The sequence below is a fragment of the Cyrtonyx montezumae genome, unplaced genomic scaffold, assembly GCF_038088225.1.
Source record: "Cyrtonyx montezumae isolate F1298 unplaced genomic scaffold, pur_monq_1.0 scaffold_0, whole genome shotgun sequence".
NCBI lineage: Eukaryota > Metazoa > Chordata > Aves > Galliformes > Odontophoridae > Cyrtonyx > Cyrtonyx montezumae.
This window is the reverse complement of record NW_027071824.1, coordinates 37,664,247-37,689,610: the sequence shown is the minus strand read 5'-3', so window position 1 is coordinate 37,689,610 and position 25,364 is coordinate 37,664,247. Positions and strand designations below refer to the sequence as shown.

General features: G+C 43.4%; 2 protein-coding genes across 3 annotated transcripts; both read right to left on the bottom strand.

The window, feature by feature from the left end:
• Positions 1-2,763: 2,763 nt before the first annotated feature.
• Positions 2,764-11,696, bottom strand: RSPH3 (radial spoke head 3). The gene is made up of 8 exons (XM_065736667.1): positions 11,583-11,696; positions 11,377-11,464; positions 9,716-9,860; positions 8,260-8,405; positions 7,550-7,753; positions 6,415-6,577; positions 5,272-5,358; positions 2,764-3,308 (listed from the first exon to the last, which is right to left on the bottom strand). The coding sequence occupies exons 1-8, from the start codon at positions 11,690-11,692 to the stop codon at positions 3,049-3,051; spliced, it is 1,203 nt and encodes a 400-aa protein (XP_065592739.1). The 5' UTR covers positions 11,693-11,696; the 3' UTR covers positions 2,764-3,048.
• A 5,277-nt stretch (positions 11,697-16,973) lies between these two features.
• Positions 16,974-24,273, bottom strand: TAGAP (T cell activation RhoGTPase activating protein). Of its 2 annotated transcripts, none has more exons than XM_065732723.1 (10): positions 24,185-24,273; positions 23,689-23,773; positions 23,526-23,579; positions 23,024-23,090; positions 21,889-22,061; positions 20,989-21,150; positions 20,417-20,526; positions 19,508-19,703; positions 19,024-19,141; positions 16,974-18,832 (listed from the first exon to the last, which is right to left on the bottom strand). In XM_065732723.1, exons 2-10 carry the CDS (start codon positions 23,713-23,715, stop codon positions 17,661-17,663), a joined length of 2,079 nt encoding a protein of 692 aa, XP_065588795.1. In that variant the 5' UTR covers positions 23,716-23,773; positions 24,185-24,273; the 3' UTR covers positions 16,974-17,660. The 2 variants fall into 2 exon arrangements, with proteins under 2 accessions (XP_065588795.1, XP_065588804.1); XM_065732732.1 differs by having other exon boundaries at positions 21,889-22,058.
• Between the last annotated feature and the right edge of the window lie 1,091 nt (positions 24,274-25,364).

Below are 25,364 nucleotides of genomic sequence, written 5' to 3'. Positions count from 1 at the left end.
TGTAACTAACAACCTGGAGCAGGTAAGAGTGGTGCCTTTCCATGCATCCTTGAGCCTGTCCATCCTGCTAGTACCTGCAGTGCTGTCCTTTTTGTCCCCCTCCCAAGGCCCTCACACACCCCCGGCATTGTGCTGCTGGGGTTTTAAGTGGGGAGAAGGATTGCAGACCTTGGAGATGGCCCTGAGCTGCCTGATGCAGAGCTGGCCACCTCACCTGCTGTGACAGCTGCTCCTGGGTACACAGATCAGCGAGAAGAGATGTTGAAGGAAAGTCCGAAGTTTTATGAAATTTCTGCTTCATGGCTTTATGGTTCTGTAAAAAGCATACCTTATTGCAGCAGGCTTAACCATGCTAAACCCTGATCACATTTGGATACCTTCCTATTCCTGTGGAAACCAGCTGAAAGCTTACCTGAGAGCAGTTACTATACCTTCTCTGATTTTAATGTAAACACAAAAGAGAAGCTCCATCCCAGAACTTGAGCTTCTTCCCACCTTCAAATAGCCATCCTCAGCCTGTCCTAGGGATGCTATCAGTCCCACCCACCTTACATCCTCCTTTTCTGAAGGTTTTTAAGTTCCCAGCACCCCAAAGTTCTCTTCCACCATTTGCAATACAAGGAAGAATTCATCACCAGGTCCTTAGCACTATCAATTTCCTCTCCAGAATAGCATGCCTATATGGTACAGAATTATCATAGCTATACATTAAAATCAGAACTGGGTTTAAGACATGCACATTGAGCATATGACAGTTCTGAAAACCTGTTAGAATAGGGTAGTCTGGAACAACAGAAAAAAGGAAGACTCGGAAGATGAGAAAATACTAGGTCTGCAGCATTACAACAGAAGGATGGGTGAAGCCTCCACAGCAACCCTTCTACCAGAATGGGATCGAGAGGAAACAATCCCAAGCACCCTGCTCAAGAATCTGTGCATGAACCAGCTCTTGGGGTCTGGTAAGGTGATGCATATGTCAGCTAGAAGGCTCATGTGTTCACAGAGCCAGCTCTCCTCTTTTTCTCACCTCCTTCAGCCTAAAAACCACTATAGCCTTTTGGTAGACAGAATCAAGGTAGCTGTGGAAGACGAGTGAGGTAAGGTTGTTAAAGTATGAAAGAAGGGATAGGAGAGACAAGACCTGCTAGTTGTGGAGAGGTAATATCTGTGTCACAGATTTCACTCAATTCTGAATTCTGGATAAGTGCAAATATTTGTGGATACAGATACCTAACGTGAAATGAATTGCTTTTCAATGAAAGACAAAAAGGTGAAGACTTAATGCAGGTGTTGATATCCAGGAATAAAGGCTGGCGAACAAAGCTCTTCTGTTCTGCCAGACCATTGGTTGTTCTCAAGAAATGGCATTTCTCCATATGCAAAATGAATGCTTAACATTCTGAAAAAAATACAGTAATTACAATTCATCAATGCCAACTTACTCTCTGAAATGTATCATCTGTCTTCGGGGCCCCTGCCAAGGGACCAACTGACCACAGTTCCCATCCCTCTGATAAAATCCCTCACCCCATGGTGGCTGTGGAACTGTAGTGCTGCAGGGGGACCCAGAAAGTCCAAACCCCAGCTCTGTTTGCAGTGCACATTTGCTGCATGCCCTCAGCAAGCACATTCAACTCCAACCACAACACCAGGAGGGCACAGGAGCCCGAACATGAACAAAGACAACAATCGTCATTGCAAAATTAGAGCTGCTTTCCCCAAAAGGGCAGGTACTTCTGGGCATTCTTCCAGTCCCATCAGAAACCAGGCACAAAGATCATTCTAGCACTCAGCTGTGTCTAATGGACCACTTGTAATACACAGAAATTAGGTACAACAGCTTTCAGGAGCTGGTGCCTCTTCCAAGCCCATTCTCCCTGGGGCTGCCAGAACAGCAGCATGGACAGACTGAGAGGCTCCCCTCTTTGTATTTTTTAATTAGAAATACAAAATCTTCTGGTGGATGGGAAGATTTAAGAGCTTCAGCAGCAATTGTTTCTCTTCTCATCACCTCTCTGCTGCTGTGATAGGCAATTTTCAAGTCTTCAGTTTGGGGGAAGAAATGCTGAAGAAAACCTTCCTAAAAACAAATAATGGGAGTGTGAAGGAGCAATTTCTGCACTGACCCAGGACAGCAACGGGCAGCAGGCAGTCAGCCTAGCCCTACAGCAGAAGAAAGCATATGGCATTCTCAGCAAATCAGGGACCATTCTTTGGCCCCAGCACAGAGGACACCACTGCAGTTTGGTTTGCCAAACTGAAACGTTCATGGTTCTGGATGCTAAGAGTTCCTTTTCTAGGACTTTTTTATCAGCTGTTTTTGAAACTGCTATTTGTATTGAAAAATAAATAAAATGTTTGAAGTCAACTCCCAAACGCCTGGGAAGCTATACAAATTTGTGTTGGCAAATGTCATTTATTAGAATTTTTCCCTTGTTTTTTTTTTTTTTTTTTTACTACTGCAGGCCTGGCCATCAACATAGAACACATGGACATTAAGTTCCTTTTTCAGTGGCCATCACCAGAGAAGATGTATGATAAAGTTTAACACATTCATTCTCTTATCCTTCCTCCTCTCTTTCAGTAATTTGAAGCATGTTGCCACTGAAGAATGGTTTCAGGAACATAAAGGCTAGCCCTTTCCTACCTGCCCCTCAGCTCACGTCCCTGATCCTGAAGAGTATAGTTCCCATCAAAGACCAATCACACAACAAAATAAGCAAAGTCAGGACATCTGTATTCTTAAAACATGATCAAGGCACTTGCAAAGGTTACCAGGATGCAGTCAATATCCTTTTCATGTCCTTCTAGAATGGGATGTGGGACAGCATTATTATCCACTTGTAAACTTCTCTGATTTTTGATGGCTTGAATTATCTAGAAGAAGACAGAATTTCAGTGCCATTCATGACACTAGTAAACTCTCTTGACTCTTTCAGCCAGAAATCAGCAACATTAGTATCTGGAAAATATGCTTCAGTGCTGTTGACTAGATTCATCCTTCAGCACAGTACCTGGAAACAGACAGGATAATGACTTGCCTGCTTGCTAGTGAGTTTCCAAGTCCTCCACTTCTTGATTGGCTTCCTCTAACTCGAAAGAGATATGGCGTGAAGGCTGTTCCTCAGCAGCAGGTTGGTCAGTCTCTTCATCTGCTATGACTGGTTGGTCAGCAGCTTCTGTCTCAGCAGTTATCTGTGGCACGTTGTCTATTGGCCTGTGCTCCTCAGCAGGTGCCTCTACATGATGAGGCAGAGGTTTTTGGCTAAACACATATAAGCGTTTTTCAGTCACTGTACGAATCAACGCTGAAAGAGAAAGAAGCATCATTAACAAACAGAGTAAGAAAAACCCTGTAATTTGAGATGAATTATACATTGCTGACCTGTGAATTCTTAGGCAGAGGACAAAAAAAAAAAAAAAGGAAATAATACTGACAGCGAAAGAATGTGTGAATAAGAAAAATCATCCCTGCTGCTGTAGCCTAGTTACAGCCAAAGGTTTGCACTGAAAGCAGTAATTTGAAAGGGTTTGCCTGGACTGCCTTGTTCATCTTTTCATTGTTGTCCTGTCACTTTTGGAACCCTACAAGGCAAACTAGTCAGGTTGTATATCATGGGATGTTTTTGGCAGAGGGTAATACTGGAACCGTGGAAGTCATCAAAAAGATCTTCTATTTCTGAAAAGCAGCTGTAAAACATCTGTTCTTTATTATTTTTGTTGTTTTCCCTTTGTAAGTTTTTCTAAACATTGTACCTCTTTCCAAACCAATGAAAACAATTCAGCACTCACTTTGAAATACATCACCTAAATATGCTAAATTAAAAGGCCAACAACGAAGAGGGCTTTAATATAGAAAATAGGACAATGTACAGATACCAAAAGAACATTCCTTGCTAATTTTTGGGTTGAGTTTTGCATCTTGAGAGAACAAACATAGCCACCTTAGTCTGGATGCTTCTCTTGTAGTTCACCGTTTTTTTATTGGATGGTGACAAAATTAGCCATTTATGCAGCTTCTATATTCAGCTAGCTTAAAAATATATCCTTAGAGATTTCTCCTATGCTTTTGTATAAGTGGGAGAAGAAGCCAGAATCCCAGCTGAGGTTGTGCCTGCCTTACAAAACTTGCTGAAGAAGGTACTCCACAGTTCCTTTTGCAGAGATAATGGTTCAACAGTGCACGATTGGATATAAGCCAGGACACGCAGAAAGTAAACTAGCACAAATAGGAGCTGTCAGTATTGCTTATTTGCCTGCTCCAACTATTCTGTGCATCTACAAACTGGTGCAAAACCCTGGTATCTGGCAGTAAAAGTTAAAGATTTAATGAGAATATGACGGAAGATCTCATCTATGGTATATTCTACAGCAGAATCTTCCTTGTGATATTTAATCAGTGGTCAGACACAACAGTTCTGGCTTAAAAGGAGAGAAAATTCCTTCCCTCAAGAAGAAATGATTTAAGAAGTGGTTCTTAAGTGTACACAGCAACACATATGTCTTAAGATAAAAATACTAACAGTGCAGCTGAAGTTATCTGAATTGGACCCCAACAAAGGAAATACTGGGTCCAGGTTAAGCTGAAAATTCACCCAAACAAACTCAATTATAATTCAAATCCACAATCACTGCTTGAGGTAAAACTGCATGAATGAATATGTAATGCAAGCATAAGCATGGGCTAGGCCTAGTGGGCACACATCTGTTGTAATTTTGTGCTTCTACAAAAGACAGTTTTAGACTGTCCGGGTATTTCAGTGCAGCCTCTGAAGATGGACCAATAAGAGAACCTGCATGCTTAGACTGAAACAGTCCAAAAGAAAGCAGACTGATATTTTAATCTGCTTCAAAAGCAAGGACTTGATTATTGATTGCTGAACTAGTAAGCTCTTGTTCTGGTGGAAAATGCTGGTCACCTGACCTTTCTGTCACGCCAAAAATATTGCATCTCCCAGCAGAAACACACCTCAAACAATATAAAGCCAGCAGAGAGAGAAAGCAGTGCAGCATGTTTGACAATTCTAGTATTTCAGGTGAGGATCAGTGGCTGAAATAGTGATTTTCCAAACTTTAAAAACATTTTTTAATGTAAAAATAAATAAATAAACGCAAAACCCAAAAGCAAATATATGAAGCCACAGATGCTTGGACTTATTGTTAAAATGACACCTGATCCCTTAGTCCATAAGGAGCAGACAAACATAATATTTGTTCTGACTGAAGAAAAAACAATTACAAATGAGGAGCTCATATTAATTGATAACTTACAGTCAAGCATCACTCTTCCTAGAGTCTTCTTTTCTAGAGTTTCTTCCACTTCTGTCATCAGCCATGGCAGGAATTCTGTATCAACATCTGTAAGGATTTGGCAGAAAGAAAGCAAGAAAAAGCATCTGTTTATTAGAGATGAGCAATGGGATCTCTGGACTGTTTTTAATTTGCTATGATCATTAAGGAAAGAACAACTTTGCCAGAAGATATTTGCTTTGCAAGAGCCAGATGAAATCTCTCATGAGTTGTTAGGTGTCTTATCTCCTGCCTCTTTTACTGAGATTCCTCATCATTATGGACCTGAATCAGAGTCCTCTCAACGTCATTGGTATTCAAAGGGGCTTGGCACCCCGAAAGGGAAAGCACACAAGAGATGCACAGTAATGTTCTAGGTTAGATGAAAATAACTATCCTGAGCAAGTCAGAAAAATAACATTTCCCGCTCTGCCTTCCAAGTACATCTGGCTTCTGGTCTGCTGAAAGCATTTGTTCTCTCTGGCCAAAGAGTTCTTGCCTACTCCAACTATGCTTTTTGCATGTAGTAGTCCCAAACTCTGATCAGTTTGCAAAATACACTGAGTTTCTGCATTTGCCTTCTGACTCATTTTGAGGAGAGCATACCTACTCCTAGACTGGAGCCAGGCACTTGTACAGGAACTGGGTAAGTAGGGTGCAGCAAGGTAGCCCACAAGAAACGCTGCTGACTTCAAAAGCTTGAAAGTTGCTGATGTACAGCTCTAAAATTATTTGCAGAGCCTAATTCTTAGTGACTATCTTTCACTTTGCTTTGGCAATGTGAGTGACATACATATTTCTTCTCTTGTCCTGTCAAAATACACTTTAAAAAGTTTGGACCCCTCTCTTTCTTTCTCTACCAGTCCTGATCAGCCACTTGTTTCTGCCAACTCAAAAACAGGTCTTGTCATCATAAGTGAAACTGTCAGCTCTTACATATTTTTGAATACTTGGGGCAGATGACCAATGTTTGTATTAAAAATATGAGTTTGAAAGCTACCTGTGCAACCACAAATGTAAATGAATAGTCTTTTTACATTACTCTAAATAACAGGACTATAAAGTGAGTATGACTGTTTTGACATCTACATTATTCCACATATTAAAAAACAATAAAATACAAACCTCTTTCTATAGGATCATAGAAAAATCCACTCTCATGAAGATTGTTGAAGACTGAGGGAATAAGATCAGCCAAGTAACGTTTAGCAAATGCCTGAGCTGCAAATTTCTCCATGGTCTCTTTCTCCTTCTGCAGCATTTGTATCTGCTGCTGTTTGCAACGCTCCTGTCAAGACAACATTGCACTTAAATCTTCAGCCCCTTAGCTGTTACTCTTTTGATCAAGATTCTGAAAAATCACCAGTGTGAAACTCATAAATAGCAGAGATAATCAGAGTACAGACACTTGAGCTAGATTCCAGTATTTGTGGCCTCTAACTTTCACAAAAGCTTGTAAAAGAGCACTTGAAAGAAAGCCTTTCCTGAATCTATGGAGTACAAGGACCAGAGGAATCGTTTGACATAGCTTTTTTAATTTTGACAAGTCTGTAAAATAAAGGTCTTGTGGCTGGCTAAATGAAATCCTTCCCTGATACCTTACCATGCATTGATATCTTAACTGCTTGATTATTGCAGACAGAGATGATTGTTGCCTTTGGAATAAGCTGAGGTTGGGTGAAAATTTCCTCAACTTTTCCCTTTCCAATGTTATAAACTATTTGACAGAAGAAAAAATTGAAACACAGGTTGGCCCAGGAAAACAATAACAACAGTATTATTAACCAAAATAAATAGAAAATAGGACTTTCCATTTCTATTTATTTCTACTTGCTAGATACTACTAACAGTTTTATACTTGGAGATCTTGAGAGGTATGTGTACATACGTAATAGCACATGCATTCAGCATGAAAAAATATGAGGTACTTCTCACTTTCTAAGTGAGTAGTCAGGGTGCTAGATATTATCATAACTAACAGGCTTGAGTAACAGCACAGTACTGTCAGGTTTGGCCTCTCGATCAGGTGCCTGAGTTCACCAGGTCACTTGAGTATGACTGCTCTAATGAGAAAGAAAAGTACAAAGCAGGCACATGAAAGCAAGTATCTGAGTGGAACTGTATGGCACCAAAATGCTTTCAGGAACATCAAACTTGACAACACCCTTCTGCACCCATCCAGCTTATTTCAGAGCTCATCTTTCAGTACCGGACGTGGTGAGGACTGACACATGCCTGTTTTACTCCTAATGAGACTTACCTTCTCCTCCCTGTATCGCCTGTCCTGCTCTTCCAGGCGCTGGACCTCAGCCAGCTCTGCATTGCGCAGTTCTGCGTAGGCGCGCTGTTGCGCCCACAGCTCGGCCAGCTCTTCTTCCTCCATGACTTCCAGCAAAGCTTGCTCAATGGTTTTCCCAACCAGCACTTCCAGGATTGGCTTGACTTCAATGTCAAAGTCAAAGAGCTGGGAATGAGAGTCAGTGAAACAGAAATAAATAACCCCTTACCACAATCCCTCTCAACATCTTGGCGAGGAGCAAAGGAGGATGATCAAAGCACCTGTGCAGGAGGCGATGAGAAGTGGAGGTGGGGATCTAGTGTCACCTAAGGCAGGAAGCATGAATGCTGCTGGGGTCTGTGATGACTGGGCTGAAGTGCAACACCATGTACTCAGCAGCAGCAGCCACGTAGGGCGTGCTGTCAGGGTGAAGCAAAGCACTCACCTGGACCCTACTGTTCCTCTCTTCTGTGTTTCCAGCTCCTCTCTGGCTGGATACTACTACTACAGAGGAGAACATTTCTCAGTACTGTGGTTCTTAGCTGAATGCTGGGGAACCTGTATACAGTCCTCAGTTTTGCATGGTTTTTTTGCATGTTCTACAAGAAGTTCCTTTCCCGTTTTTGTCTCAAGTTTGTTTGATAGAGGAAATACGCTTCACTACTACTTGTGGACATGACTTTGCTTCATACCTCTCCTTCTTCTATTTGCGTGCTCACATCTCTTCCCGTTTTGGCTGGCACAAAGAAAGGAGTGGGAGGTCTGTCCAAAAATGCATCTGTTTGACACTCCACATCAGCCTCTATTATCCGGTCGCTTATCTCTTCTAAATACAGCTCTAGAAATAAAACACAAGGAATGCTCTACATTGGATTCTTTTTTATTTCAGTTCTCAACTATTCCTGATTATCATACAGGGTGAATTATAAACAAAGAATGCTGTAAATTCTTCCTATAAAGTTACAAAAAAAAAAGAAAGAAAGAAAGAAAACAAAATGCAAATTACAACAAAAAAGCCCTAAGAACAGTTTGCTGCATAGGCCACTTGATGCCATGCTTCTTGTAATGTCTGGTACAGTTCTTGGAAATCACTCCTAAACCCATTCACCAGGTTTCTAAAGAGAGTCTAGACTATTTTCAGTCCACCTTGCAAGATAAACAATCCTTGGAAGAGGCAATGTACAGCAAATTCAAAAACAGGCAATGATTATATATCTCCTAAGCATTAATAGTAACAGGGCCATACATTTTTCTCCAGCGCATAGAGAAGATTGGACCTCTAGAACACTGAACCTGTTGGATTTTTTTTTTTAAAATGATGCTCTCCTTCTGGGCCAACTAGAAATAGCTTTGAGGTAACCACACATCTATGCCACCAAGTGCTTGACTTGAATTATATGTCTGTTTCCCACTGCAGAGATTAACAGCCTAGCACAGAAAAGAAGGTCTGGGGAATGCTTAAGATTATCAGCACTAAAAGACTGGAAGGATAAGGAGACCATGAGAAGAATGCTAGACTGCCTCCTTCTGCATAGAATTTCAGTGGTGAGAAGTTGCTGTACATTGGAGGAGGGTTCAGTTGTACTGTGGCACAGAGACCATTCACAAAACAAAAGCCCACATCTGATTAGCACATACCACAGCTGTTTCTCCAGTTAATAAGACAATCTAAAACACTTTCCTGAAAGGTACAGCAATACATTATGCTCACCCCATGATTACCCACTGCCAAATGTTGGACTTGCTACAAATAAATTGTTTGCTCACAAATAGGGTGGTCTCCTGTTCTAAATTAGGGCCACTGCCCATTCTCCTTTTCCTTCCCCCCATTAATTTTTAATATTGGTCTTACTAAAAGAACACACCTCTACTTGAGGCATACATCAAACACCTCTGACAATACTAGAAAAGGAAAGAATAAATGAGGTTCTCTCGACTAGTGTTCAAGAACGTGCACTGAGAACTGAAAAAAAAAGTCACTTGTTAGCCAAGCTTATTAGTAATTAAACAGAACTAAAAAATAGGGAGTTTGTAGTGGAAAGGATTAGAGAACCTTAACCTTAAGTGATTCTACCAATTGCATCATCACTTTAGTAGACCAGCAAGTTTTTGTTTTCATATGACTTATGTTTTAAATCATCCTTTTACCTGTCTGCACATAAACATGCTTCCTGCCTTCCACAGGTTCAGGTGTTCTTAGCTGCATCTGCTCTTTTGCTCTCTTTCTAGCCAGTGCCGTCTTCCGTGCTTCTCTCTGCCTTTGAATCTCGGATGCATTAGGATGATGGATACACTGGACAGGGGTGAACAACAAAAATAAAAAATACACCACCATACACTTTGTACTTGAAAATACTACTAATTTCTCTTGTAAATGAAGGCTGCTGTTTGTTTTTAACATTACAAATCTACTACTTCATATTTACTTTTCAAGTCGTCAGTTTCCTTAAAGACTAGAGCACGAAACTAATAACATCTGCTGGCTACCTACAGGTGTACTTTAATGGCATCCCACACTAAGACAACGCAAGATAAAGGACATTGAAACGGCTTATTCTCACTCAGCTCTGAGTTTCCAGGTGAAGTGTTAAGAGAGTGCAACAGACTTCCCCAACACAGGAAGGATGCAGAACTTTTGGAGAGGGTCCAGAGGAGGGCCATGAATATGATCAGAGGGCTGGAGCACCTCCCCCACGAAGACAGGCTGAAAGTAATGGGTTTGCTCAGCCTGGAAAAGAGAAGGCTGTGGGAAGACCTCTAGGTGACCTTCCAATATTTAAAAGGAGTTTATAAACATGAGGGAAATTAACTTTTCACATGGTTAGATAGTGACAGAACAAGGGATCACAAAATTATAGGGTTGGAAGGGACCTCTAGAGATCATTGAGTCCAACCCCCCTGCCAAAGCAGCTCCGTAGCCCAGGTTGCACAGGTAGGTCTTGAATGCCTCCAGAGGAGACTCCACCACCTCTCTGGGCAGGCTGTGCCAGTGCTCTCAAGCTGTGAAGGGATGAGAGGGATGAATTAAACAAATAAAGGCAGTGTGGGTGAGGAGTCATTAATGGAGAGGTTTATTAACTGGGGCTCATTAGAGAGAGGGGATGGGGGGGGGGGGGAAATTAAAATGAAAATAAATAAATAAGCAAATAAGAAGAATGGTTTTAAACTAAATGAAGGAAGAATTAGATTAGATGTCAGGGGGAAGTTTCTTATGGAGAGAGTGGAGGGGTGCTGGAACAGGCTGCCCAGAGAGCTTGTGGATGCTCCATCCGTGAAGATGCTCAAGGCCAGGCTGGATGGGGCCCTGGGCAACTTGGTCTAATACCAGATCTGGAGTTTGGTGGCCCTGCCAGTGGCAGGGGGGTCAGAACTTGTTGACACTTGAGGTCTCTTCCAACCCGAGCCATTCAATAATTCCGTAACTTAAGTCCAGCTTTTGCAATATCAACAGAATTGTTACATTAAAAGGATATAGGAACTTTATTGCTGTTGAAGCAAAAGAAATCCATACTACTAAATCCAGTTCTTTGCAGGCTGGAAGGAAAACACCTTTTGAACTTCACAAACAGAACACGTGAAATCAGCTGTTTGAAACAACTAACAAACGACACAAAGCTATTTCCGGACGGCTGTTTCAACCTGGACTCTCAAGCTGTTGAACGCTAACCTAACTGACAAGCCTGCATCCGGGCTGAACATTTAAGCTAAACTGCAACGCCAGTAATCGAAGTTAATAACCAGAAGCAGCACTCCCACCGCAGGCGCTCCTTCTCAATGGAGTAGGGGTACGATGCACTCACAGAACCTACCGTGGGCACAGCCCGACGGGCGTACGTGTTGCCGCGCACCACCCTCCTGTCGTACATCAGGTTGGCCCAGCGGGCAGGCTCATTCTCCCTGCAACACCAAGCGCGCGCGGTGACCTCAAGCTCCGGCCCCGAAAGCCCCCCGTCCTGTTCTACCTCTCTCCCCCCACCCCGACCCGCAGGAAGGGCGGCGCGGAGCGGGCACTCACGGCTTGTCGGCCTCCGCTCGGTACTTGGGGCGGGAGAGCGGGGCGCGGGGAGGGCTGCAGTAGGTATAGAGCGCGGTGGAGGACGGCAGCGGGCGCAGCCCGGGCAGCATGGCGGCGGGCAGCATGGTGGCGGGCGCAGGGAGTAAGGCGCCTAGGCAACCGTCTTCAGGCAACGCGCATACGCGGGCCAGAAGGGCGCGGCTCCCGGCGACGCTGAGGGTTCTGGCAGTATGAGGTGTGGCCGCGCTGTGGCGCTGCCGTTCGTCCGCCGCTCGCGAGCCGCAAAGGCGCAGGGCGGGGCCGGGCTGGGCTGGGCTGAGCTGAGCTGGCGGCTGTGTCTGCGCCCGAAAACTTGAGGGGAGGTCAGAGAAACCTATTGGGTCGGTGGCTGGAGTATCGATGTCGTGAAAGGCAGCGTGCAGTACACCCTATCGTAGAATCGTGGAATCACAGAGCAGCTCTGTGTGAAATATCCATGCCCTTTGTTTCTGGAATCCTTGTGGAAGCTATTTCTTTTAGTTGCTATGTTGCTATGACAGGTGTAGGTGCTTTAGGACAATACCGCATAGACGGTCACAGGTTTCAGGTAGCAGAGGGTGTTTCCTTCGCAGGAGACTTGCAAGGGGCAAGGGAACCAAGAGTATGGTACAAGTGTCATGAGGGAGGGGAGAGCAGAACTGACAAAGCCAACCAGAGCCAATAGAACCTAGAGTTTTTTACAATTTAGTGCAAAAGCATCAAAAGTACTCCGCGAGAGAACCAAAGGGTTCTGGCTTTGCATGCTAGCAAGTGCTAAAATGCCATTGTCTTCATGCGAGCATCACAGAACCATAGAGCAATCCAGACTGCAGAGTATCCCTCCTGCCTAAGCAGGGACAAACTCATGGATAGATCAACGGAGTTTGAAAGTCTCCATTGAAGAAAGTGCTTGAGGTGGCATCAAAAGTCCTGGAATCATGCTGCTGCTTATCAGTGTCCTGAGATGTCCAGCAGAAATATAAAACACAGTTACAAGTGCACTCCAATGCTTTTGGAGAACAATTAGCAGAAGTGCAGTGAAACCTGCTTTTGACATGCTGCAGTGACAGGGTCAGAGGGAAGCAGCAATACTGCTGCAGTGTTGTGTCCGTGGTAACTGACAGCCCTCAGATGGTGCCTTTGCTGATGTTTGTAGACACTAAGTTTAATACATCTGTGATATACAGCCAATACCTACATATAGGCCTTGCTCTGACAGTGAGATACTTAGCTCTAACTAAAATGTGTCCCAGCTTGCAAACTTTAACAAGCAAGAGACATAGCAGGAAAAAAATCCACCAACCTACTGGAGCTAGACTTCAATCCCAGTGGTTTGAGATTGTAAAAGAGACTACTATTTTTGTAAGCAGGGTTGGTAATCTCGATCTGCATTTGTTGAAAGGAAAACATGCAGATCTTATTCCTCATGTCTTTGAGCCAAAATAGTTAAACTTCCTTTTGACTTCAGTCCTGAGCAGGAGCTAAGCAAGGAAATTTCAGTTCTGAAGGCCTTTATTTTTCCAATGCTCGGCAAGAAAAGATTTTGTTACTCACTATTTCAAGAAAACATGCAATATTATTTTCACCTACCATGTCATTTCTGACTCTGACCACCTTTTTCCCTCAAATTCCTGCACAAGTTTGCTTTTTAGTATGACAAATTTACAGGGCTTGCATCCTTGCCCTATACTACCCTAAGACTTCATACCCAGTGTCTAGAAAAAATCAGGGAGGGCTTAGAAAGCAAGATTGTGCAGTAAGCATGAAGAGGCAAATCGCCTATCTTTATTACAAGAAAGTCTTCTCTGGGAATCTACTTGGGTTTGGCCTTAAAATAATTTACAAAAAAAATAGTGTTTTATAATTTTTATCTTGGCTTGTACGATACTACAGCTGAAGGACTGGAATCTGGACTGTAGCATCTGACAAGGAAGTTGGTGAGAGTTTTGTGGGTTGTGGGGAGAAAGAGTTTCAAGCAGCTATTGGGTCAGTTCTGTAAAAAGCTGATTGGCTAAAGAGGTTTTGTTTAGAAAGTGACAAATCTTTCCTAGAAAACTTTTTTTTATACAACTGTTTGGACTCACATCCTAGCACCTCAGGTTAGAAAAAGAAAAGGATCTGTGGTGTCCTCTCACCTTGCAGAAGCTTCACTCAGAAGTGAGATTTAAATTGATGTAATTGTCATAGCAAAAGAAAAGGATTTATTTAAAATTATGAGCAATACTTTATATGGGGAGGGGGGGGAAAGAAAGGACTATATAATCAGTGATTCTTAGCAACAGAGAGGAAAAAAAGCATTTAAAAAGCAGCTGTTTGTGTATATGATAGTCAGTTACCAATATGAAGATTGTATTATTTATCCAATGACCTTTTCCCCTGGATTTTTCCCAGGGTTATCATCAGTCTGTTTGAAAAGTTCCTTCCTCTTGTGAATATCTAACCTTCAGAAGTTCCTCATTGTTCTGATGACATGTGTGATAAGGACTGACTGCTGAGAAAATTCAGAGAAAAATGTAACCAGAGCACCTAACCAAAGTGGCTTCCTTTTCCTGTAGTCAGAAATTGTCCTTTTAGAGGCACATTGGTAGCCACAGCTCCTGCTGTCTGCCTAAAGCCTGCAGTTCAACAGTGTCTTATAATTCCCTTAGCTTTGCAGCTGGGTGTGATCAGTTCTGGAGATAAAATCCTTGCTGGATCAGACAGTTAACCAAGCAAACTTCAAAACTACCTTGTTTAATCTCCTGGCTGAGTTTCCGAGTGAAATTAGTGAATGCTTCTATGCTGCTTTCCATATGAGACAAACATACTCTGCTATGCAGAGGGAATATGGATCAAGAAAGCAGCATTTAATGCCCACTCCACTCAGCTCTCACTGCCTGCTGGGTCTGCAAAGCAGTGCAGAAGCCAGCCTGCTGTTTAGAATGTCATAGCAGAGAGGTGAAGTGACTTGTGCACATTATTGATGATATAACAGACAATGAACAAAAATGATTGTAAAGGTTGTATGAATGACACTTGAAAACATCATCTTTTCCTGAGAGAGGGATTACATGAATGGACTGAAGGGAAGAAAGATCATGTTATGCTCACAGAGTTGTGGCAGTGAGCTATTCGGCATGAGCCTTTTTTATAATATGGAAGGGTTTCCCTTTGCAAGGATCTCATGGGAAGTGTCTCAGGACACATTTAGATGATAGATGGATGAAATTCCTGACACCCATAATGACACCTTCCTTTAGGGAACCACTGAGCTTGGAGGTCCTGGAGAGGAGGCAAGGGAAATGAGTAAATCCTTAACTTGAGTACTCTTTTGTCTGCTGCAGGCTGTCATTCAGAATCCTGAGCTGCCTACTTACATTCATTCAAAGCTCACCCCTGTGATGATTAAGTGCTGTAATCTCTAGCAAAAATTGGCAAAAATATTTTTGTCCTGAGTCAAGGGACTTTCCTGTGTGCAGTGGGACAGTGAAATAGTGACTCGCAGCATATGGGTGAGAAGTGTCTGCCTGGGAACAAGCAGTGATTGTGTGCTGCTGCAACAAACCAATGTCTCTCCTGGATTATCACCAAAGCTGCTACGGGCAGTAGAGAAACAAGAGCTCCTGTTCCCAGATGAAAACCTGACAGATTTTCTCTATGGGTAGCTTTTGGTCTCCTGTGATATACCTTTTCATTGTCATTGGAGACACTTGAAAGTAGCAGTTCAAGATTATAGTAAAAAAAGAGACCACGTGGAACTCCCTGCAATATGTAACTGAGTTACAGGGCAGCGATTCTGTGATTAAATTTTGACATTCCAAAGTTGAACATACTCCAGGCCAGAGTCTCCAAACTAGTTTGACCTGTGGGCTACAAGAAACTACAGAGATGAGTACATTATCTACTTCTAAACATAAGGCTGAAGAGGGAGAATCTCATTGCAAAGAAGGAAATAATGATTTTTTTTTAAATCCCAAGTTGTTACCTTTGTTTTAGGTGTCAGCACTGGGACTTTGACAGCGAGTCCATAGGAATAGACTGAGTTTGGTTGGTAGGCCACAACAGAATGCTGAGGAGGGCACAGTGCAGTGCAAATTTTCCCTGGAGCACCATCACACATACTCAGTTCAAAACCCGCATGTATTACAAGTTATGTGTGCTTGTATGAGCCTGTGAAGACATGTGGGTTGAACAGAAATGTAGGTTTTCTTATTTAAATATTAAACATGGGCTTAAGTTGTATTGCAAGATAGTATGTTAACATGTTCCCTGCAGAAGAAATACCTGGCATACTCATGCAACCCTGACAATGTTTTTAACTTTCTATGTCTCAAAAAGCTCACGGAAAGTATGGAATAATTTGCAATAAGTTTTTAATTAGTTTTGCGAGATATGTATGATTAGTGTTTCTGCCACTCTGACCACATGAGGGCAATATGCAAGTAATAATTGCCTAAGCAAACACACATCAGTTTGCCAATCCAAGCATGTGTGGATTACAGAGGATGCATGTTTATTCAGTTTTTCTCAGAATTTCTAAGTTCGATGAATCATATATTTAGCGGCTGCTTTTTTTTTTTCCATGTGAAAGTAACATAATAAGTTAAATGTTTAATGATAAAATCTAAACCACAGATAAAAGTACAAGAAAAAAAATCAGTATGTATTTCAAAACATTAATACGGGTTTCAAGATTATAAGTAATTACAATTCTTGCTAGCCTGGATATAGTCATGAAAGGGGTAGCAAATATAAAGTCGCCAGAAATAACCAGGGACTCTTGTTCTCCTTTTGGGTACAGCTAAAACCAGAAAATGTCATATCCAAGATGCCTGTACTCTATTTTCTAATTAGCTTCTCTTCCTTGTAACTCCCTCTCCATCTTACTGATAACTGCTGTTGTGTGGCAGTGTAACTTCTTTCCCCAAAAGAAAAGAATGTATTCCCAAAATCTAGCCTACAATCTTATTAAAAAAATAATAGCGATGAAGCTGGTCAGCTATTTTCCTTTCCTTCCTACTAACTAGATATGTCATTCAAACAGAACAGCAGTGCCATGTAATAGTGTAAAAGTAGGTACAGTGCGTGTAGTGCTTGAGTGTTATAAAGAGAGACAACAGACCATGTGTCAGAAAAAAAATTTATTGTAGTGAATTTACACAGGAGAAAACCAAAACTCCGCCTCTTCTTGAGCCATAAAAGGAAAGGTAAGTGCTAACTAAAATAAGTTCCTACATGTAAAAACACACTGCACATCCTGTCATCTTTACAAAGTTATAAGGACAACAACTTTTCCTTTCTTTAAGTTTTACAAACTATCTTCAATTTTAATTAATTAAGTCTTGAATCTGGAATGTTTCCTTGTGAGATTTCTTTTTATTATTATAGTCTTTCCTTCTGATTAGCCTGCCCAGTTGATTTAGGCTAAGAGCTTCTCCAACCACTCGAGGTTCACTTGATACATGCCCATAATGACCTTGTAGGGCTTCAACAGCTCTAAACCCAGGCTCAGTACACAATACTGATACTGACTCATGGTCATATTGTTTTCATGGCCAGCAAGCAGGAGGAAGGAATGGCAGCAGGTTCAAGGGGCTTAATGGTAGAGTACAGAAATGGCTTAGATGACAGAATAGCTCTTCGCCTGTTGGGGTAACTGCCAACCCACTTCTTAATGCAGAAAATCAACGAAGGATTGCATCAGCCTGACACACATGGTAAATGGCATAGAGTCTTCAACTATACAGAAAAGTGGGACGGGTATTTGGACCTGCCTACCTTTTAATTGTTCTTTTAGGGATACAAACAACATTTATCAACTACTAACTAGTTTTCCCACACAACACATTATGTGCATCACATTCACTCATTTTTACATATTTTTCCCCCAGCACACACCTTTTTTAGTGGAAGAACACGGCACGTCAAAGTGACCAACACTTCAGAAGAGCCTCCAAGAAAAAAATGTTCACGTGGAGATAGCTTATTCTGGGTCCCTTGAAACTAATATCTTACAAAAGATGAGCAAGATGTCTATTTTTACATTTTCTTTGTATGGTGCAAAGATGGAGAGAGAAGTTTTTAAACATAGGATTCCTTAGCGTATTGGATCTGTTCTACCTCAAAAATGGGCTGACTGCACCGGCGTGCCACATACTCATGTTTGTTCTTTTGACAGGATTCAGACATGGCTCTCAAGCGGTACACTCCAGGGGTCACAGGTAAACTCACACGGGAGTTTATTCCAACTGAAACACAGAGAGTTTCCGTTTCTGCATCTGAATCATTCACTGCAGAAACCCTGTTACTGAGGAGGTCCTTTGAAGCTGTACAGGCTGTGCCCTGTGCAAGGCTGGTATATGGATCAGATGGCAAAGCGTCCTGGTTTGACACCTTTAATCTCATAGTCTGAACGGTGAGACTGCAGGAAGGGAGTTGGGTGGCCATGCAGTTCTTAGTAGCTTCTTCGTAAGAGGGAGGTCTTCCAGGATTCCTCTGGTCTACCTCTCTGAACACTTCATCAGCTGACATGAAACGTGGCCTTTGCTGATATGACAATGGTTTGTAACCCTCAGGGCTGTTTTCCTGGACAATTCTGCAGGAGAACTGATCATCTTTCTTTGTGAAACTGTCCCTCTGGAAACCCATGTGTTTTCCAGGCCCCCAACTCTGATGTTTTATTAGTGTTTTCCTGTGGTTTGCAAAAGAGAATGACATAGAATGCTTTTTGATCTCTCGCCTAGGTATGCTGCAGTCTTCATGGGGCTTGGTGCAAAAGGACTGGGGCCTATTTAAGAAGGTTTTTTTGGGACTAGAGGGTGAAACTAATGGGGAACTGGTGAAGACTGAGCCATCAGAGCTCTCTAGTGAGCAACTGGAGGATGTTTTGAACAGAGAGTCACTTGATAACTGTGAAGGTAAGATTGCAAGCTGTTTCTCCAGTGCCTCATTCTCCAGCCCTAGTTGTTTCTGCTGAACAGGAAAACTGTCTTCACTTTTGTTTAGCTTCTGTTTCCTTATTCTGCATTCAAAACGGTCCTGGAAGGATAGGTCTGGCTCTGAGTACCTCCTGTCCATCGTGTTGATGTCCTTTTTGCAATTAGTCAGTGACGTGGCAGAGACACATGTTGGATATCTTCTGCTCATACCAGCGCTTCTTTCTTTGGGCTGCTCTAGCTCAGAAGTACAGCATTCAGCTTCAGGATCTGGGCTGTCGTAGGCAGAGTCATTCTGATGAGTAGCACATAGATGTTCTGTGGAGACAAAGCACCTGTTAGTTTTTACTGGCTGCGTAAGGATGAAAGGGAACTATGTGTAAAATATCCCTGTAGAAGTGCAGTACAGCAGGGTGTTTTAACATGTTTACACAGATGTATTCCCATTGCAAACTGAAAAAATGGAGCAGCAGCCCCCGTCTGTGACAAACCCTAGTCCATTCTCTTACCTGTAGAGCTGTCTATGTGCTCTGGTGACTCCACAGCCAAGGTACTGACAGGACAGAGAATGTCCTCCCCAAATACTTCCGAGCTGTTTTCTATGAGGAACTCCACCAACACTGTCACCTGCATGCAGAAAACCATCTATTTCAGTCAAAGAGGCTGAAAATACATTGAACAGTCTTTCCTGCCTGATGTCTTTGTATGATGAAGGGCAGCACAGAGAAGGATAGCTTCTGCCAAAATCCTTGCCTATACCATGAGGCCTGACGTCACAGATGGACTGATCTGCCCTAGTATTAAAAAAAAAAAAAAATGCACTCCTCAGAGTGTGGGTGGCTGGCAGGCAATGCCACCAGGGTACACACTGCAGACATGGGAAGAGGGGCAGCGGTGCTGTTTTCTTTTGTCTAGCCTTTGCAGTACCAGTGGGATCCCTGAAGATGGGTCTGATCTGCCCAAGAACAACAGCTGGTTGTTAATCCCACTCACCTTGTCATTCATCTCCTTCTGCACCTCTAGTGGTAGCATGCTGCCTGTCCCTGGGCTCAGCATGTTTGGGCCTACACAGATGGCAAGGTTGTTGGCGTCCATCCTGCTGGTGTCAGAGTTCTGGCTGATGCGGTGAAGCACAGAGAGCAAGTGCTTGAGCAAGACCAGATTTGGTCTGGGCAATTTGTCAGCCACCCTAAGTGAAAACACAAAATGAGATGTTAATTCCTGCTGCAGTGGCTGCTACTTCTTTATTTGAGCATGTCTCAATTATACAGACAGACAATGCTTCCCCCAGAAAAAGGAATGCCTGTGCTTTCACTACTTTGCAGAAGTATCATTCAGAAATCCCCAACAGCAGCTGAGCTTGTGGGTAACTACAAGATCCTGAATTAAGAGATCTCCACTGAGAGGCAACTGTGCAGCACCCTGTGTCCCTGAGCAGAGGAGGCAGCATCAGAGGCATCACCAGAGGCTTCCCGAGGGTACATGAAAGGCTGTGGTTGTGTCATACAGCTTGCAAAGCCCTTTCTGCTGTCTTTCACCTCTGCTCCTGCTGAAGGGCACAGCACAGAGCCAGCCTCGCTTGCCTAACCCTGTGGCCAACAGGCCTATAGCTCTCATCAGCACCTGCCATACCATGCAGTGACCACATTGCCTGTGACACTGTCACCTCCCTCCTCCTCCTGGCTCTAGCTGGTTCTTAGAGCAATCCCAAATACCTCCAGGAAGTGCTGTTGCTAGAGAAGTGCTTCTCTGTGCTACTTGTCCCAGAGCCCCCACAGAAACAATTGCAAATGGACAAACAGGTTTTCAAATGAGACTCAAGTACCAGAGAAGGTTCTGGTCACTACCAGTCCCTCCATCACACCAAGGCTGATTGCAGAACTTGGTGATTGCAACACTTACTCTTTCAGTTCTTCAATTTTTTCTTGCTTGCTTGGCTTCTCCAAAGCTAGCATCCACTTGTCATACAGGTCATCCGACAGAAGCTTGGAGGGAATATTTCGAAGGAAGTCCTGCAAGATCAAGAGGCTGAGATGAGACTGAACATTAAGGGAGCATGGCCACTACTTGAGTTCCCTACAAGGCAGCTTGGGTGGAGCTACCTGGTCTCAAATGTGACTGTCAGCTCTACAGAGAAGCAAGCTTCACAGCTACATATGCTGTGTGCCCTTATGTCAGTGCAATAAGAGGTTCTAGCTCTTATCTTGTTCATCCCTGAACCTCAGTATTCCTCACAGAAGAGGATGGTGAGGAGGAGGAAGAGAATTTCCTGTGGGCATATGGAAAACCAACAGAAGAAACAGAGCTGAAAATCCATTGCAAAAGGAAAAAGCCAAGCTTTTCCATGCCTAAAACATTTAGTTTGGTTTCACGCTTTTTCTGACTGGAGTCCCACCTAAGCTAAATCTCTACACCGTGATACGCCTGTGCAAATTAGCTATGTTCTCCCACAGCTGAAGGTGAGAGGAATTTACCTTCAAAACCACTGCCAGTAGATGCACAGTTTTGCTTTCCAAATCAACATTCTCGCCTTTGTTTAGATCTTCCTTCAACTCCTTTCGTGCTTTCTCATTGGCAGCTTTTCTGAATATCCCTTCAGTGGAAGGTCCTTTCATGTACAATATAGTTAGGAGATCCTGTGGGAAAAAAATAGACAGGGATGGGAAGAATGTTATTGTGAGTGAAGAAAGGTCCTTTAGCAGGTGGACATTTCTTTAGATACAGGAGAAAACAAAATGACTGTAGGTACACTCTATATGGACACTCATCTAGTTCTATATCCAAGTAGGTTACACTGATAATAAGCTAATTTTTTTTCCCAAAACCAAATTACTTTTGTATTCTATTGGAGTCATCCCTGCTTCTTTCCAGAAGGAAACAAGAGGTGGCTCCCAAGCCAGGCTGAATGCCTAGAAAATATGTCTTAGAAGAGAACAAAGCATGTGAGTTGGAAAACTCAGTGGGAGAACTGTTGCAAGATCATTTTTAACTAGAAGGTAAGTCTTTGATTATTTATCAGTAGCAGTCTATAGCTGAATGATATTTCAGGGAAATAAAAATATCCCTGGATGTTTGTGTTGATGAAAGATTTGTTTATATGACTTCTGTAAAACCACGGATAATTATACTAAGATCTACTTCTCCCATTCCTGGTCCACAGTGTCTCCACTTGAAGTCATTTCCAGTGAAAGCTGCACAGAGTGGACAGAACTTGCAGATCTGATCCCATACCTGGGAAGAGCCCTGAGCTTCTTGGAATTGTTCATGGAGAGGAAACACCAAAACCACTTATCTCTACTATAGAACAAGCACTGGGGATCCTGCCTCACTCTGGAAACCAGAATTATTATAAACATATCACCAGGATTCCTTACCTGGACTGGCTGGGGCAGTGTGTCATCTTCCCCACAAATAATTGCCAGAGGCTGGCCAAACAAGGTGATCTTGAGGCCGGAGTCCAGCTGCCCTGGGGAATCCCCGCTGGTGGAGGTACGTCTCAGAGCAAATGGCCATGATATCACCTTCTTTCTTTTCTTTGTTCCATCTGCTGCAAACAAAAGGAAAATTAAAAAAAAAATCAGTTAAAATAAAATAACAGAGTTATGCTTCATCTGTGTGCAGTATTATGTGATGTGGAACAAAGAGCAGAAGTGCTGAAGCAACAACTCAAACTAGATGAGTAGAAACTGAAAGACAACCAACTTGTTGCTAAGGAAGCAACTGCCTAAACTTTAGAACTATCCCTCCAAGGACACCACCTTTCCTGTTTTCTGAGGTTTCTTTTTTTTTTACACTCTAGCCACTGTTTCCTCTTAGAAGGAACATACAAGGCACAGAACTAACAGTACATATTCAACATTTATAAAGATTTTTAATATTGCAGAGGTTTCTGTGATAACTATCTAAGGTAGATGTGTCACTTGGACAGCTTACAATGGCAGTTTTCACTATGCAGTCTTGTCCATGAAGGAGATGCCTTGTTCAGAGGTGAGAGCATCACTATTGGGCCACATTGGCTTCAGGGTCAGAAATCTCTTAGCAAGGGCTAAAAGGTATGAGAAAGTCACTTTAATGCTATGGAGTAGTATAAAACTTGCTCATGATGCACCTGAAAAACTGTTTGACAGGACAGCTTGCTCCAGTTCTGACCCTGTCTCACTGCTGGTCTCCTCCCAGTTGTTTGCACCATGAGAGCAAACAAGTGCAGCTCTGCTATAGCTGGGTGTGTTTGCCCTGGTGTGTAATCATATGGGTAGCAGTGAGCTGCAGGGCCACACCCCAGTGCAGATGTTCCTGTCAGAAACCAGCACGCTCACTGATGTTGCTGCCGAGGAACACAATTAAACCTGGCTCTGAGGACCATGGAATAGGGATGCACGGACATGCCTCCCGGGTTGCGCTGGGCTCAGGCCGCATGAAGGTGCATGAGGTTAGCAGTTCTGTTAGCAGTTCCAAGCAATGCAAGCACTACAAAAGAAGGCAGTTCCTCAGTTTGTTTTTAAAACTCACCAGCCAACTGGCAAAATCCATCCTCAGTGTCAGCTGGGCCCATCAGGGGGCATTTCTTGGCATCAGCCTGAAAGAAGCATGCCAGAGTTACAAGAGGGCCTTGAGCAAGATGACGCAGCCACGCAGAAACACATCAGGGCCCAGGGAGTGACCAGAATGGCCAGACAGCTGCCGAGGGAGCCCTGGGCCCAGCTATGATGCTGCCTTGCTGCCCAACAAGAGTACTGGTGGCACGGGAGTGCGCAGCAGCCAGCCACCCCGGGTGCTGCCCAGCCAGTCACAGCCCCAGCACTGAGTTAGACTGCTGCTGTGACTCCAAGAAGCCACAACAGGACACGAGCTTCATGTGGGGAAGGGGAACAGCCTGCCCGCCCTTCCTCCCAAACTCTCCCGGTGAGGAAGGGGCCACTGCCATGGGATCCTGACCAGTGTGCACTGGAGGGACAGAGACATGTTGCCTCAGTGCCCGGTAAGGAGCTGGGGAGACATAGCAACTACTTACCTCTGATGGGCACTCAATCAAACTCTCCATGTTCCCAGCATTTAGTGTCTTTGACTAGACAAGAAAACAAAGACCGCACGTGAGTACTTTAATGCTACAGTTTGGAAATCCATGCTTTTCAAAGTCGCTCTGTTGACAGAGCTGAAACAACAAGGACACTCACAGTATTACAGCTGCTGAGCACTTTCATTAGGAGCTTAACCGGGGGGAGTTCTGCACTGTCTGCTTCCTCAGGTCCTTTTGTTTGCCTGTTTATAGAACGAGGAGCAGACAAAAAAAAAAAAAAAAAAAAGCTTGGTAAAGCTTCACCCTTCTTTCCTTTCTGCCCCTCAAGCCAGCCGAGCATCTCAGCACGATCCTGACCAGAAGGATAGTACACCCAGGTCAGCCATAAAGCAGCGCTCTCTGGAAGCGCTCTCTAATGCCCTCGGTCCTGTGCTCTGTTTACTCAGACAAGAAAGCAGCTTTCCACTTTTAATCCATGCAAAAACGAGCAAGCAGTGACAGCTACGTGGGGCTGCTAATTTGCAAACACAAAGACGCTTAAGCAAGCCATTCGGCTCTGCCCACGAACTGTTAGCACACATCTCTGTACAGCTGTGCCCGGGGCTCCCCAACTGCACCCCAACAGCACACGTTCATCCACAGGCTTTGCTTACCCAAGGAGTGAGTCCCTCTGGAGCTCCTTCACCTCCGGTGGGCTGCAGAGGACAGAGCAGGCAGCATCGCTCCCCGAGCTGCTAATCCTTTGGGCGGGCGCAGGCGACTAAACAGTTCTACCCCACGTGTGCTGCCTTATATAGTGCAGAACAGCAGGTGGAAATTCACAGGCAGGAAGAAGCATCATGGGGCAGGACTGAGATGCTGCGACATTTCTGGCTTCCTCTTTCCTTTGAGAGAAGCTCTGTGTTTTGTGTGTGTTTTTCTTTTTTCTTTTTTTTTTTTCCTTAAAGAAGAATAAAAAAACCCACCCATGTATCTATTATGCATGGAAAAGATGAGCCACTTGCCAGGTAAAGGTTCCATCTCGCATCACCACTGCAAGGTGGAATGTGCAGAGGGGGCTGTGGTGTGGGCAGCAAAAGGGCAGTGAGCACCGTCTGCTCTTTGGCTCCCAGAGGTCAGAGATAGTGCAGTTTAAAGATGCATTACTGGATCGACTTGCACTAAAAATAATTAAAAAGAGGAGGAGTGAAATCACCGAAATTCAGATAAATGGTTTTGTATATTTTTAAACAAAACTACTGACAGCAGTTTAATGTCTGAAAGCAATGCAGGTGTGCTTAGTCCCTGAGAATCTAAGCATCAAATAGGATGGAAGTGGATTATCTGGTAAAGTTACACCGGGTGGTGAGCTGTTCACTGCTGAAGATAAGTGAAATTTAAAATAAGCTGACTAGAAAGGAGAACACTCCAATTTCTAAATGTTATTCTGCTTTAAAAGAAGAAATGACATTAGGTAATAATACAGTTGTGTATAAAAATATGTAATTAAAACTCTTGATGAAAATACTTCTTAATTAGAATGATGTGTCTGAGTAATAAGAGATTAGTCCAACTGGAGAGCTCAAAAAAGCCATCATTTGTGAAGTGCAGATGCAGGCTCTACACTGACAAAGTGAATTATGACATGGTATTCTGGGTACCAGTCTTTGTGTAGGGGACTGGAACTGAGGATCAAGGGGCTGTCAGTATTTCAGCAGTAGGTCCAGGAGGAAAGTCGTCTTGCTGGTGCTTCCCCTGGGGGATGCTGTACTTCTCATCTGCAGGAGACAAGGCTGTGTCACAGATGCACATCCGCTGCTGAATGCACCCTTAAAGCTGTTCTTTGCATACACA

Excerpts from the sequence above, each read along its gene's own strand:
- RSPH3 (XM_065736667.1), bottom strand. The coding sequence starts at position 11,692 with ATGCTGCCCGGGCTGCGCCCGCTGCCGTCCTCCACCGCGCTCTATACC. Across the intron at positions 8,406-9,715 it reads GCATGTTTATGTGCAGACAG|AGCTGTATTTAGAAGAGATA; the intron begins GTAAAAGGATGA and ends TTTTATTTCTAG. Across the intron at positions 5,359-6,414 it reads CTATGATCCTATAGAAAGAG|ATGTTGATACAGAATTCCTG; the intron begins GTTTGTATTTTA and ends AAATCCTTACAG.
- TAGAP (XM_065732723.1), bottom strand. The coding sequence starts at position 23,715 with ATGAAAGTGCTCAGCAGCTGTAATACT. Across the intron at positions 22,062-23,023 it reads TGGATTTTGCCAGTTGGCTG|CAGATGGAACAAAGAAAAGA; the intron begins GTGAGTTTTAAA and ends TTTTGTTTGCAG. Across the intron at positions 18,833-19,023 it reads GCACATAGACAGCTCTACAG|AACATCTATGTGCTACTCAT; the intron begins GTAAGAGAATGG and ends TTGTCTCCACAG.